Below are 15,971 nucleotides of genomic sequence, written 5' to 3'. Positions count from 1 at the left end.
AACCGCTTATTCATTACCCTACTAAATAAATCTATTATTGTATTGCTTTACGTAAAAAAATATATAATTTTTATTATAATTCGTAATGATGTTGATCGAGCAACCGTCTTTTTTGACACCGAGGAGAAAACCAAATCGGAGTATGAGAAGAGGGGAGCTTTTGCACATGCGTAAAGGACGCCGGCGCCGCCCGGGTCAGTAAGCGCCGCGACGCCGAACAGTGACGACATAAGGTTTTTAAATCGACGCCGAACGAATCCCGCACTATCAACGCTACCACTTATAACCTAAACGTCACAAACTCACACCCACTCAATAATGATAACATAACATAAAATTAACAATACAAATAAAGTAATTTTTTTTTAAAAACTAAATTATAAAACTAAGTATACGTATTCTTTTTAAGTATTTTCACCAGATTGTACGACGGGAAACATTAATTATTTGTTTTGTGTTTTTTTCATAACTTTAGTTCTATTTTTTTTTTAATGTAGCAAATGATCTACAATATGCGAATGGATGGACAGAACAATGTTTATGGTAATTATATAATTGACTTAATTTTTGAATTATTTCATTTGTTTTATTTTTAATATGTAATAAATACTGTTCGTGATATTTTTAAACAATCAAATTTAAATATTTAGTTAAGCAATATTTTTATTAATGACAGTGTTTTAACACTATTTTTAAACAAAAAATTGATTCATATTTCATAATAAACTGTCACACATTTAAGTTAACCGAAATACAGAGTCCACTTTTAAAATATGAAATATTGAAATTGAAATAAAAATTGGATACAAAAAAAGTAAAACTACAAATGAGGCAACAATAAAAATAAGGCAAATAGACATAAACATAATGAACAAACATCGTGAGGTCTAGGTTGATTAAAGGTGTAAGGAATTAAACAAATGTAGAATGTTATTACACTATTTTTAATTAATTAGAATTTTTCATATTATTTTTAATATATACATCTTCAAATTAGTTTAAAAAATGACTTAAAGTAATAATAAATTGAAACCAATATTTTTTGTTTGATTCAAATAATTTTATTTAAAACAGTTTAACTATTTCACGACTTTAAACACTTTTTTTAACAAACATTTTTTACCGAAGTAACCATTAATGTAAATTCTACAGATCATACTTATATACCCTTTAACAAAACCCTATTTATTATTTGGTTAATTAAATATTTGTATTAATAAATGCAGGTGGACCATTTTTTTTTTGGAAGAGAATCAAAATTAAGTTTTACTATTTTCACAATTTATTTCAAAGTTAGTTTAATTTAAAAAAGGTGTGATTGTTTTTGAACGAATTTTAAAAAAGCAGTGAAAATTTTCGTTTAAACCTTTAAAAATTATTAAATATGCTGGCACTCTGTTATATATCTTAAATAAGTGGATAAAGGATTTAGTTTCAATGTATAGGGTCATTCTAGGATCAAAGATTCTATTCCTAATAAGGTTGGAAAAATATTCAAACTTTTCTTCATACTTTTTGAGTATTATTTATTATTTACATTATTTCCCATTAATATTACGTGCCGATAAAAAAAAACCGTCTTTCGTAAATTTATAAAGTTTACTTTGATTGAAAATGAATCAATGTATTGGTTCCGTAAATATATTTTTTTGCACTTATAACAATTATATTTTATATGCAAAGATGTTTATTTACACATAAATAATGTTTGAGTGAATTCAAAAATAAAAAAACGTTTTGAATGCTTGATCGTCAATAACGTTTGTAAAAATATTTAAATAACCTTACGCCAACGTAATTTTCAATTGATTGAATAAAATTGAGTAAAAAATAAATGTAATAATTACCTAATCAGTATATATAATTTTTGATAAACGATGCTCCCAATATCGAAAACTGTCGAAGGCAAGTGCCTCAAAAGTTTGAGTATGTCATGTATTTATGTTAGATCTGTGTCCATGCGGATCAAGAATACAGTTCTCTGAGTGAAACAGAAGCCAAATCCTCGATGAGTGTTTTCGACTCCTGATCCTGAAACGCGAAATCAAGTGGAAAAAATCCGCTTTTATAGTAGGAACAGTGGTTGGCGTGTTTGCCTGCGATGTTTGCGGTCCTAAATTAAATTGGGAAAGAGATATGAAATATTTATTTTTACTGTAAGTATATTATTGTCCTTGGACTGGCACCTGAATCGTAAGACTTATTTCCCTACTTGTATGTAACAGGTGATCAATATAACGCTGCATTTAGTGAACTAATGTAGTGCCCTATACACCACCGGGTGCGTAAAGGGACATGATGATTAAATATCTATTTAATTTTTATTTTAAAAGGGCTATTACAATTTGTATAAATGGATATTCAATAAATGCTTTCTCACACGTATTAAAATATAAGTCTTCAATTATTGGCGGCCTCCGTGGTGTAGTTGTCAAGACGCTTGATTCACACGCATAAGGTTCCAGGTTCGATTCCCAGTAAGAACACAAAAGTCAAATGTGATTTTTCTCAAGCCAGGGTGTTCTGTGATGTAACTCACCACTGTAATTGGGCCTCCTGGCCTGTTGTGGTGGAAAAAAAAACATTAAAATTCAAAAAATTTAAAAATAAAGCAGTATTTTTCTAAACTTACTCGTGAAATTTTAATAAAAAACGTATTTTAAATATTTTAATTACTTCACACCAACGCAATTCCAAATGAATTAATAAATTATGAATTAACGGTGCGGGTTACCCCAGGGAGGTGACATTATTTTCATTGTTGTATATTGTATGTCGGCCTCGTGGTGTAATGGTCAGCGGGTTTGCCTACCATGCAATAAGTTTCGGATTCAATTCCCGACATGGTTGATATGAAATATTTATTTAAAGGGGTGTTTTCATAATTGAATATTTCGTAGTCCCATAAATGGTACCTGAAGCGTAAAACTAATCATTTTAACATATTACAATAGAGATGAAGAACATTTAAGAAAAGGTTACATAGAAGTCTAGGCATCTACAGGACTTATGACCTGTCAATGGCTGGTTTAAGTGGCCACTTTACACACTGTGTAACATTCACCATTCTGCCTATATTTGAATATCTATATTCCTTCAATTCTTTCATCTGTTGATGTTTGTGAAGTTAAAGAGCTGAAGACTCCCTACGACCAATGTCATGAAAGAGCGAGGTCAACACCTTCCGTAATTTGACAACACTCCTGTCTTTCCACGACTCTGGCAAAAGGTTATGAACATTTTTGCCTACGTAATAGTGTTGTCTCGATGCCGGAACAGTGTTGACCCCTTCACTTAGTATCAGATCCCTACTAGAGTACCTTGTATTATAGTTATGGTTGACGCTTGGGTAAATGTCTCTATTTATGTGTGTAACCACTACCGTTCTCAATATATACTGTTGAATAATAATCAGTACTCTGAATTCTTTGAAGAGCTGGTTCTATTTCAAACACAAAACTGTCGTCTTCATCTGCCTGGACATATTCATGGCAACATTACCACAAATCAAGTACATTACAACAAATCAAGTACTTTAAATACGATTCTAACAAAAAAGATAAAATACCTTCGGGCCATCTTTGACGTTAAATGTATTCCGAATAAAGTATCGATAAAAAAGCACGATAAAACAAGCACCGATAAAACATAATAGTCACAATCTGTCAAAAACGATTACGAAACCTTCCCCATCATAAATAATACCGTAAGCGTGAATTTTAATGCAGCCTTTCGATAAATTGACGTTTGTCATTTTGGAATTGATCGCTTCGCAATGTGTTATTCGTTACTTCACCTTTTTTCCGTATAAATTTTATATTTGACCATAAAATAATGTTGGAACAAAGGATTTATTTTATTGTATTATCCGCCACAAGTCAAGAGGTCCATTTAAAGTGGTAAAATACAGCACATGACACAAAGGCTTAAAAAAATATGTGTATTATTGGGATCACTATTTGTGGTGAACTCCCGTGTATTCTTCGTGCCTAAAACTGCCTAAGAACTTCAATTGTGTACATCCAGGACCACAAAAACCTGATTCTTTGTAAAGCAAGCAAACGTGGTTGAAGCTCTAGGTAGGCATAGAAATAACATTCATATATGAATCGAACGTAGTTTTACAGAAAACAGCACAATTTTGAAAAATTTAGATATTGATGTGAACGGGTGCAGTTAGGTCAATTATATGTTCTGCTAAAAACAGTCAGGCCGCTTTCATACAAAAAACGGAAATAATCCCCTTTTGAAAATAGTATTGATCACAAAAACGACGTTTCTCAATTTGCAGTAAACACTTACAGCGCTAGAAAAACCTTACGGTATAGATAGATACTGATGGGAAGATTGATGCCTTCAGAAATACAGTTTGCTTAAAAAAATTTAAGTACGTAAATATTTTAATCACATAACTTTATTTATTTATGCCTTCAACTTTTTTAATGATTATTTATTTATTTATTTAATAAAATAAAAAGTAACAACATGGGGTGGTGCATATGCCAATATAATAAACCCTCTTAAAAAAGTACAAAGATTAATTATCATAGCCATTTTGAAGAAATCCTCAACATTTAATACGGAAAGTCTATTATTTATTTATTTTTTATTTTATTTTATTTAGAAAACATACAGTCATACAAAATAAGTACTAAAAACAACAATTTTTTAACATAAAAAGACCAATTAAGTTTTCATAAATTAAAAAGATATAAACATTAAATGTGACAAAAAATAAAAAATAAATAAGAATTTCAAGTGAAAAAAAGATAATTGTTGACATTTGCGTTTTCCATGGAGGTAATAAATTAAAACAAATAAAAATACCGAATGTACACTCCGAGCCATCCACGCACACACATGAACGCACATATAAAACATACACAAACATATACATTACATGCGGCACATATACATAGCATAAACCACTCAAGATGTACATATTAATTATTTAATGTTCATACAGTAGGCATTATTTATAAAATAAATTCCATTACACAAATATATAAACAAGAAAAAGTGAAAGAATTTGAGATGAATAAGTCACTCAGATACCAAAACAATATTAAAATCCTTAAATTCCACACAAGTCATGTTCAAAATAGCTTCGTCTTTAAAGGTGTCAAAAATTATAATAATATCTTTAATGAACTAAAAACTATCAAAACCAATATATCTTTAAATAAATTCAATGGAAATCTAAAGAAATTTTTGGAAGTGTAAAAACTGCATTAAATTTTAATAAGTATGAATGTATAATTATTTTCTGTTTTTCTTTATATATCCTTTGTTTTTTTTTCTTATGTACTCGTATATTTAAAATTATATAAACTCTTATAAGTAAATAATTAAAACAGTGTAATTCACTCTTTTAGCACAAGAGTGAGTTTCTTTTATTGGAGAGTTGCAGCTATAACATTTACTAGATAAATGAATTTTAAAAACATGTACCATTTATGAAATTTAAAAAATATATTTCTTTTTAAAAAAACATGTTAACAAAAAGAAATATATAACTTAGCAAAAGTTCAAAACACAAAAAACGAAACGAATGTTTTAATACAGAATGTAACCTTTCGAAGTTTGAATGAGGTATCAATTAGTGTTAGCTCTGGCTGTTTTCTGCATAATGCATATTTTAGGTTGCGTGGTCACCCAGACTTTGAAAAATCACCTTAATTCCTGTAACACATAATTAAATTATTTAAAAATTTATTATAATTATTATTTTTTTTTTTAAAAAGAAATATTTGAGTTCTTATGATTTACCCAAATATTCAATTTTGAGGGCCATTTTTAACGAGTTGTAAATAACTCACTATTAGAAAATGGAATCAAGTTGGGGTAGAGTGGAATTCGAACGACGGACCTTTGGTCCGTGAGTCCGAGACACTAGCCACGGGACCACAACCTTATAACAAACGAATTAAGCAATTCTTTACAATGAATATAAAAATACTTTTCTGGGGCTGCCTGCTGCCTGCTTTCTGCATAACTACGTTTAATTGCACCGTATCTTGACATTTTTTCTTAGTATATGAGTGAAGTAAGTAATAAAAAAACAAGGATTATACTAGACTACTTACTAATGTCAGAGACGCTCTTTCTTTATTGAAATTTAAATCATGTATGAAATATAAGTTAGTGATTATTTGAGTGTTTCCTTTCTCTTTCCATTTTCCTCGTTACCGCCTCCTCTCTTCATAGTATAGTGTATATATTGAGTCAATTTTAAATTATTCAAAAATATCTATGTATTTTAATGTTAAACGAAAATATTATAAAATACATACAAAATGTTCATGTACCACTGATTTTCGTAAATTGAATGGTTTGAGTAGGAAAAAGGAAAATTCCAAAAGGAAAAACTAGAAATCATAAGATTTCACTATAACAATACCTGACATAGAACTTTTCCTCAATATATCCAATCTCTCACAACGTCGATTTAATTAAGATTTAATTTGCATGTTTAAAATACTTAATGGTTTATTCGATCTCCCGACTATTCTCCAACAAATATCTCTTAATGTAACTTCACGAAGAATCAAAAATAATATGATTCGGTTCCTCGGTTATCATAAGACTAATTATGGTAGCCATGCGCCTCTATCCAGAAATATTAGATTTGTAAATGAAAATCAAGATCTTAATTATTTCGTTTGTAAATTGAGTTTTTTTACAAATAAACTAAAAATATATTCTCAATAAATTGACTGTGTATTTGAAAAATAACTCTGGATTCCAGGCATTAGCCTGTCTTATGTATTAACTTGTCTTTGCTATTCTTTGTTGTGTTGCTTCTTTTATTTGTTACTGTATTATTATTGCTTTTCGTTATATGACTTGTTTGAATTGGACATTTTCCGTATTTTTTAAAAATAAATTTATACATAAATATGCCCGTGTTACCACTAGTAAAATACGAAATATTCTATAGTTCAGACATTAAAAAAAACACGGAGACATACTGTTTAATATCTGTACCCCAGAGATAGACAGTTCAACCAAAGCCTCATGAATTTACTTTCTCTTAGTAATTTCTAATAGTTTATAGCATTTTCAGTCTCTTTAAATATTGGTTCTTTCATTATAAGACTTACATTTTTTCAAAATCAATAGACATGATCATAAATTGGATACGAAAATCTAAATGTCATTTCATCAGATTCTGGATTTTCATCCGTCTGCCTTTGAGGTACAGATATTTTCTTTTCCATAATTTATTTAAAACAACATATATTTATTATTATTAATACGCCACCCATATTACGCGCGTGTGTCTCCCATAACTGTCTTTAACCAACTGAATCTGTTTTACATAACACCCGCGACAAAACAGTGTTTCTGTCTTCCTTGTTATGAGTTTTATCTCGGTGCTCTCTCTTATACAAATGTTTTGCTAAATAAGCGGACATTCAATCTTCGCGTAGCAAAGATAAATATATTTTGTATTTACATCCTGCATAGTTAAACAAACTTTACTTTCCAAATCCAGTATGAAAATATCCATTAAAAGATTACAAAAAATACAACTCCATCGTTTAAAAAAATTAGACAGATATATCAAGTCTTGTACCCCATGTCGACTAGTGTAAAATCACAGCCACACAAGAGTTTAAAAAAAAAAATATTCAATTCTGTTGCTTAGAGGGTGAAACACGGGAGTCCACTTTTTGCAGAAATTGTCGCAAAAAGCTTTTTTATAGGTAAATAAAACACCAAAGTCCACTTTCGTCATAGAAATGCGTCAAAAAAGTCAATTTTGCTTTAGTACAAAATACGAGTACATTAGTCGTGCCAGATATACTATTTCAATATGTACTATCATTATCAAAATATTAATTACGTTACATTCAAAGTAAATTATAAGATTGACATTATTTTTTAGAAGATTCCTCGTATATGAGAAAATGAAGAAAGGATGAAGTAATTTCGACAATTGAATAATCTTTTTTATTCAATTGTAGTGTTTGAAACGACTTGTAAACGAACATAGCTAGGCAAAAAGCATCCAGCCATAGAAAAGTGAAACTGAGATAATAGCACATCTGTGAAAAGAGTGAATAATCAAATCTACACAACATTTCGAATTTTTTTGACTTTGACAAATGATAAACTATGAATACATTATTATTTTTTATATAAGAAACAAGAATTAAATTATGTATTTGACCAGTTTTAATGATTTTTAAAGTACCATCAGATTTTACAAGTGTTGTGGGTGTTTTCTGCAAATTGAAAAATGCCGTTTTTGTGATCAATACCAGTTTCAGGAGGTGATTAATATAGATTTTTTTTATAAAAGCGGTCTGGCTGTTTCTAGCAGAACATAAAATTGACCATATTACACCCGATAACATCAACATCTCAACAATGTTTTGAGTTTGTCCAAATTTTTGTAAACAAGGACTGAATGCCAATGACAGGTCATAAGCCTTATAGATGCCTAGACTTCTATATTCCCTCTCTAAAATGTTCATCTCTGTTGTATTATGTTAATCGATATCTCATTTTTTCAAAATTGTGGACTGGCTGCTTTCTGCATAACTGCGTTCAAATGATGGAATATTTCATCCTGAACGTTGAGAATGCTCAAGTTATTCTTACTGGAAACAATTGAGACATTCTCTCCTAAGTAAATATAAAAACCATTAGCTTCGTTTTGTCTTGCTTCTCCACGACAGATTTCCCGAATTTTCATTATTTTAACTCAGCCATCAGTGGGTTCGGGACGAGCGTTTCCTTTCACCCGTCCTCTTCAGGAATGACAGATTCCAAAGTTGACCGAACGTACCTGGAAGCGCACGGAAATCACCGAATGAAATTCATAAAACTACAAATTGTCAGCATGTTCAACCCAAACAAACTGACCCAGAACCATAAAATTAAGAATAGTCCAGAAACTGCATACCCACATCGAATAGAAGGCGACTGAAATAAACTAAATGAGTAGGTTAACGTTTTGACCCATTTGTTTCTTCTCAGTACGCAACTCCCGATTTGAATTCAACTATGCCGCGTTGTGTCCTTTCAAAGTGTAGAAATACTGCTAGGATCTTAAAGAAACATGATGCAATCACATTTCATGTGTAATTAGCAAATGAATGTGTGTGTAACAAATGCATTACTTAAAAATTGAATTATTTTTCCATCTCTCAGATTGTCGAAGAAACAAAATTAACATTTTGTAAGTATTGCCGGCGTAGTAAATTTTTTACCCTACTTTGCTCATAAAAATTGGATCTCAGATTAAACAAATCTTTCGTGGACATTTGGCCGACATTATCTTTTAAACATCAAATATTATTTAACATGATATAAAAATATCCACTTTATGTAAAACTAAATTTGTTTTACATTGTAAGTTTAATGTTCATTAATTAAATTACTCCTATTAAATGACCTTTTACTCATCTACTCTGTTGTGTCAATCAATATTTCAAATTTTAGAGAAATTAACAAATTGCTTTTTTTAAACCTTATATTTGTGTTATAATTATTTTTTTTCATCGTGCAACATTACGCGGCGGCATCACAAATGCGCGCGGCGAAAGTGACGCTTAGTGGAAGAATTATTGGACACGATCCTATGTATTTAAATATGATTCTACGCTCCTTCTGGACCATTCTTAATTCGATGCCTAAAACACTATTAATATTAATAAGAATAAATATTTATTAACCATAGAGTTTCTACTACTACTACTACTACTTCTACTTTCACGTCATTTCTCCGTAGGGGTAAGCAGAGAGAATGGACCGCCACACACGTCTATCCTGGCATACATTCCTAGCTTTTTCAACATTCATACATCTTGTCATACATGCCCTTTGGTTCTATGACATGACCCGACTTAAGATTTTGGTTTATCTGGTCATGCCACGTCTTCCTTGGTCGTTTTCGTCTCACGTTGCCGTTCATTTTCACCATACATACTTGTTTTACCATTCTTTCGTCGTCCATTCGTTCTACTTGACCAAACCATCTCAGAGACCCTTTCTTAATGTTATTAATTATACTCGACTCAGATTGACACTCTCGCCTGATTTCATCATTCGTAACCCTGTCATTCATTGATTTTTCCACACATTCGTCTAAGAGATCGCATTTCAACCGCGTTCACTCGGTTTTAATCCTTCCTCTGCCAGTTCCATGTTTTACTTCCAAACATAAGTGTTGGGACAAAAACTCCGTTGTGCACTGCCAGTTTTGCTTCTATTGACATATTTTTATTAGAAATTACTGTGCTTAGTGCTCCGTTCATTTTGTTGCCCGCATTCACTCTTCTTTCAACATCTTTTTCTACTCTTCTATCTCTTGAAAACATGCTTCCTAGATACAAAAATTCTTCCACTTGTTAAAGACATTCGTTGTTTACATTTATTATGCAGTCAGTAACCTCACTATCCCTTTCAAATACCATCACTTTTGACTTACTTTTGTTTATCGCCAATTCGCTCTCCAGGCAAACATCATACATTCTAGAGATTATTTACTGCAAATCATCCTTGCTGCTTGCTAACAAAACTGCATCGTCAGCATACTACAAGCAGCTTACTGAAAAATTATCCATGTTTGCTCCAATACCCATACATTCTATCTCTTTCATACAGTGCCATAGTATTTAATAACACATATATAAAAATAATAACAATGATATACATAGTTAAATGGCGGACTTATTGTCAATAGCAATTTATTACAGTCTAACAAAAAAATAAAAAATTAAATAAAAAATTAAAAAATAAAATTAAAAACCAAATAAATTAAAAGTTAAGAAAACACAAACAGTTGAATCATTATACATGATTATCGTGTCTTTTGCCGCGATATTGAGATAGTTATATTGTTGTAATGTTTTTATACATCAGTTTACAGAATATTGACGATGGAATGGCAAAAACTCCTCAGCGACATCCAACCAACTTTACGGAATAGCCAATTAAATAAAAAAAACTTAAATTAAAAAATCTCATAATATCATTTTAATTGTGTAGGAATCACGTCAGAACAATAGGTTTTTTCTTATTCTTTAAAGTGAAAGGCTTTATAAGCTCAAAACGTCACTGCGACTTGAGAAGATCTATTGTGACGGGTCCCCGTGAAAAATTTTACCCGAGCCCAGGTCTTTTAAAAAGCCTAGCTATTGTGTCGATGGCGATATTTTGATAATTCTCCCCCCCCATGCCCAGATTCGTAAAGTATCGGGCTATTCGGTACGAAGCGAGATCTTTATCATCCCCAGATTTAGCCAGTGGTCCCTCAAGGATGCAGCTTCTCTATAATATAAAGCGTCACATTCACATAAAATGTGTATAGATGTTTCCTCATCTGCGCAGCAGAATCTACCTCTAGAAGTTATAGAAAAGTAATCATAATAAAATCAGATTTTAAGCATTCCATGTTAGTTTCAAAGACTGAATAAAAAAAAACAATTTATGAATCTGAAAACGCATATGGTAAGCAATCTTTTCGGTTATTTTCGGTGACAATGCGTCTGAAAACGTATATGGAAGGGAAATATTGTGCTTTTAAGACTCACACTTCTATCTCGACAGATTCCCTAATTCTGTGTACACGTGGAATTATTTTCCCTACGAATTACTCGTAAGACAAGTCATCTTGGTTCCATTGTGTTCCCTTTTATTATCGCCCCAAGACAGATGAGAACTTTGATGATAATTGCTAAAATGGTACCAGTATTCTGAACATCAGGTTTATTTTGCATTTAACTTGGAGGAAATATTTGTTAAAACTTAAATCAACCCTTTAAAACCTAAATTTATTCTTGTGGATGTCTTAATATGTATGTACTAAATGAATTGTTTGAAATTTAAAAAAAAATTCATCCATTTTTCATTTTTAAAATCTGTCATAGAGGTAATAAATCGAAAAATTTAATTAGGTGTTAATTTGATGATAAGAAATTAATTTAAGTTTAATGTGTATATCAAAATCACGTCTTAAATATAATTTAGAAAGATGTCGCAAGTTTACTCCAAAACAAACAAAAACTTAATTTTTTGCGGTGTGCCTTATACCAAAATAAGCAGAAAAAATAGCGACGTACTAAGAGATATCATTAAATAAAAAGGAAACACTAGTACAAGGTGGATAGGTGACTAAAGAAATCTTAAATTTCGCGTGTGTTTTTTAATGTTCACCCGGGCTAAAAGAGTTATAGAAATTTATTTAATAAACACCCACAATTTACATTAACAACATTTAGAGTATGTCCAAACGTTTGAAGACAACTTTTGAATTTAACAGACATATCTGACTAAATTATTTCACCTGCATACTAAGTGACGCCTGAAAATATACCCAAACATAGGCTAAATGGTCAATGTGAATTACATAGTGTATGTAAAAAAAATTACTTAAACCAGCCAATAAGTCATGTAAATGTCTCTAATTTTATAATAACTTTTCTAAGACGTTATTTCTTTTTTCGTGATTTTAACAGGCTATTAAACATTCGATCAAACTGTATATAAATAATTAGTAAAAACAAAACAGCAGTCAAATATGAGTATGGTCTAAGTCGAAACATGCTTTCCAAAGCATATTTGAGTTTTTTTTTAAATATTTTTCTGATATTACATTTTTTGTTTCAGATGCCTCCTGTGAGATATTAACCAGAAAACTCCAATTCATTATGATTTATTTTATAGTTTAGTAAATATTTTTGAAGTGTTAAGTGAATAGTCTAACTCAATTGATTCTAGACTTTATACATTATAACGAATGTGAAAGTTAAGAGAGTATTAAAAAATTGTCGCTTAATGATATTCAAATTGAGTGAATACAAAATGGCGTTTACAGAAAAAACGTTGGCGCCATTCGTCATCATTCTTCTTCTAATACGGACACGTAAGTATTTTACTTGTTTTAATTACTTACTAGAATTTAGCGATTTAAATTACCATGTATGTATGTAGGTGTATTTATTTATGTATGTATTTATTATATTTGTTGACCTGGCGTTTATTATACAAAACTACATTATATAATTTTAATATTAAAATCAAACAAGGATTTTAGAAAGCAAATAAATTATTTCGTAAAAATTATGCTTTTTTTAAATTTTTCAATGCATTTTTGAAACATTTATTCGGGAAATGTATATACCAGAGGTGGCTAACCAGTCGATTGCGGCTATTAGGCCTGTCGATAGCGACGAGACTAATAAATTAAGCGGTTAGTTGAATTCATCAGTTAGGAATTTATTCAATAATGGTATTAAGGACAATAGTTGCAGAGATGTTTCAAACGGGCCATATTATTTATGGAAAATGAAATTCTTACTTTGCGCTGCAATATATTGCTTCATATATCCTTATTAGATAAATGAGCCGAATGATTGAACATAGTTATAAAGAAGTTGGCGGTCTCCGTGGTGTAGTGGTCAAGACGCTTGACTCACGCACGGAAGGTTCCGGGTTCGATTCCCGGTGAGAACACAAAAATTAAAATGTGATTTTTCTCAAGCCTGGGTGCTCTGTGATGTAATTCACCACTGTAATTAAGCCTCCTGGCCTGTTGTGGTGCAAAAAAAAAAAATGTAAAATGTAAAAAAAAAAAAAAAATGTAAAAAGCAAACAGCCAAAAGTGAATCTAAGGAAAGGTATATTTTTTAAAAAAATAAATGAGCACAAGAAAATACTACAAGTATTTTAATGTATTTTGAATTTTTTTTTTCCACCACAACAGGCCAGGAGGCCCAATTACAATGATGAATTATATCACAGAATACCCAGGCTTGAGAAAAGAATCATTTGATTTTTGTGTTCTTACCGGAAATCGAACCCGGAACATTCCGTGAGTGAGTCAAGCGTCTTGACCACTACACCACAGAGGCCGCCATGTATCACTTTTATGAAAAGAGTGAAAAATCAAATTTACACAACAGTTAAAATGTTTTTTACTTTGACAAATGATGAATAATGCGAACATTTGCTTTTTTTTATATAAAAAAAATATTTTATTATGTATTTGACCAGTTATAATGATTTTTAAACTTTAGCTGACCACACAACCTAAAATGTGCATTTTACAGAAAAATGCTGTAAACTTTTGATGTTTCTTGTATCATTATGTATTGAATATAATATTATTACAAATGATATTTATTTACGTGCACTCAATTGAAAAGAACCACGTTATTAATTTGATACAAAAACTAGAATTTTTTAAAAATTATATATTAAAGGAATCGTGTTGGTTTTTTAAAGTCTGGCTGACAACATAACATAAAATATGCATTTTGCGGGAAACAACTACATCTAATATTGAATAAAATATCATCGTTTATTTTTCAAATTATCAAACTCTGAATTCATGGGGTGACATTCTGTATTAAAATATACTCTTATATTTTTACAACCGGGTTTTTTAAATTAACGAATTTATAAAATTGAAATACCCATCTAGTTATGGACTTTAATTTATTGAAGAAAAATTTATTTCTGGAGGCACAAATCTTTACATCCTTTTTCAATACCGTAATATTTATCTAGTGCTGTGGGTGTTTTCTGCAAATTGCCATTTTTTAAATCAACACTATTTTCAGATGGTGATTATTACAGTTTTTTTGTATTGCCTGGGTATTTTCATTTTTAACTTCGAATTAACCTTACTGCACCCCATCACAACATTATATTTTTTTTCCAAAATATGGACTGGCAGATTTCTGCATAATTACTTTTAATTGCATTTTTGGTTTGGTTCAGCATATTTATGTGAATCGACATTTTCATACTAAAAGAAACGAAAAAAACGCACTGTCCTCGCAGAACAGAATCTCATTCGTTAGATTCGTTAACGTGGCAATATCCAACAGTAAACCTGACTCACACTAAGCTGCTACTCAGAATTGTTTTAAATTTTGTCTTGTGTTTTTCTATATAGTAAACAAATATCTAAAGTGTTTTGTTTCATTTTTACAATTATTCGTATATTGCGTGAATTATAAAAATAAAACTGTTATAATGTTATTTATAAAACTCTGATTAAAGGATTAAAAGATAGCACGGACTCAAGACAGTGAAAAGTAGGTCATGGGTCTGATGAATTTGACCACCACTGATATATGCGACTATTTGTTTAATCGACCGCTCATATTGTATTGGCTATCAATCAATCGGCAGTCATTTTCGATTAAAACCGTAATATGATAAAATAAATCGGTTTGTGGTCCCGTGGTTAGTGTTGTGGACTCACGGATCAGAGGTCTAAGGTTTGAACTCCACTCTACCCCAACTTGATTCCCATTTTCTAATAGTGAGTTATTTTCAACTCGTTGAAAACATTAAAAAATATTCTATTAAAAAATATTTGCGTTCTTATGATTAACCCAAATATTTAATTTTAAGGGCCTATTTCAACGGTTTTAAATAACTCACTTTCAGAAAATGGAAATTAAGTTGGGATAGTATGGGATTCAAACCACGGACCTTTGATCTGTGAGTCCGTGACACTAGCCACAGGACCACAACCACAGGCGAATAATAAATACGCGAATTTTTTTTTTAAACAAAAAACTAAAAAAATGAAAACATTGATACTATTGAAAAAACATGAAAATTATTACTTCACCACATGGCCGGTATGTAAAATAATTATTTTGCACAAAAGTATAAATTTATCAACGGACTTCCCCAGGACGAAAAGTGAAGCTTGTTAAAAATCATCACATGACAGATGTTTGTCTTTGATATTACACTTCTTATTTATAGTCAGACAATTGGCTCATATTTTACCATCTCGTCTCAAAAGGGTCTTCAACATATCGACGGCAAAAGGTCGAAGTGACTGATGCCCCACTATACCCGAAATTGCGGAAAATATACAATTTTTCTTATAATTTAAAGCTGTGTCGTATGATCTGACATTCATGGATATTAGACGTACTTTTTGGCGTTTACATCAAAAACTCTTTTTAACGACGTTAATCACATAAAAAAAA

The 15,971-nt window shown here is 30.7% G+C and overlaps 1 protein-coding gene across 1 annotated transcript in view; it reads left to right on the top strand.

Annotated features, from left to right (window-relative positions):
- The first annotated feature begins 218 nt into the window (after window positions 1-218).
- LOC148280389 (zwei Ig domain protein zig-8-like) overlaps window positions 219-15,971 on the top strand; it is a 138,025-nt gene continuing 122,272 nt past the window's right edge. Inside the window, exons 1-2 of the mRNA XM_088228471.1 lie at window positions 219-543; window positions 12,622-12,877. Of these exons, the coding sequence (XP_088084597.1) occupies window positions 12,790-12,877 (88 nt within the window). The 5' untranslated portion in view covers window positions 219-543; window positions 12,622-12,789. The remainder of the gene's footprint in view (window positions 544-12,621; window positions 12,878-15,971) is intronic.

This window comes from Micrasema longulum, unplaced genomic scaffold, assembly GCF_059751315.1.
Source record: "Micrasema longulum isolate JH-2025_06_02 unplaced genomic scaffold, ASM5975131v1 h1tg000584l, whole genome shotgun sequence".
Lineage (NCBI taxonomy): Eukaryota > Metazoa > Arthropoda > Insecta > Trichoptera > Brachycentridae > Micrasema > Micrasema longulum.
This window is presented reverse-complemented; position numbering and strand designations above follow the sequence as displayed.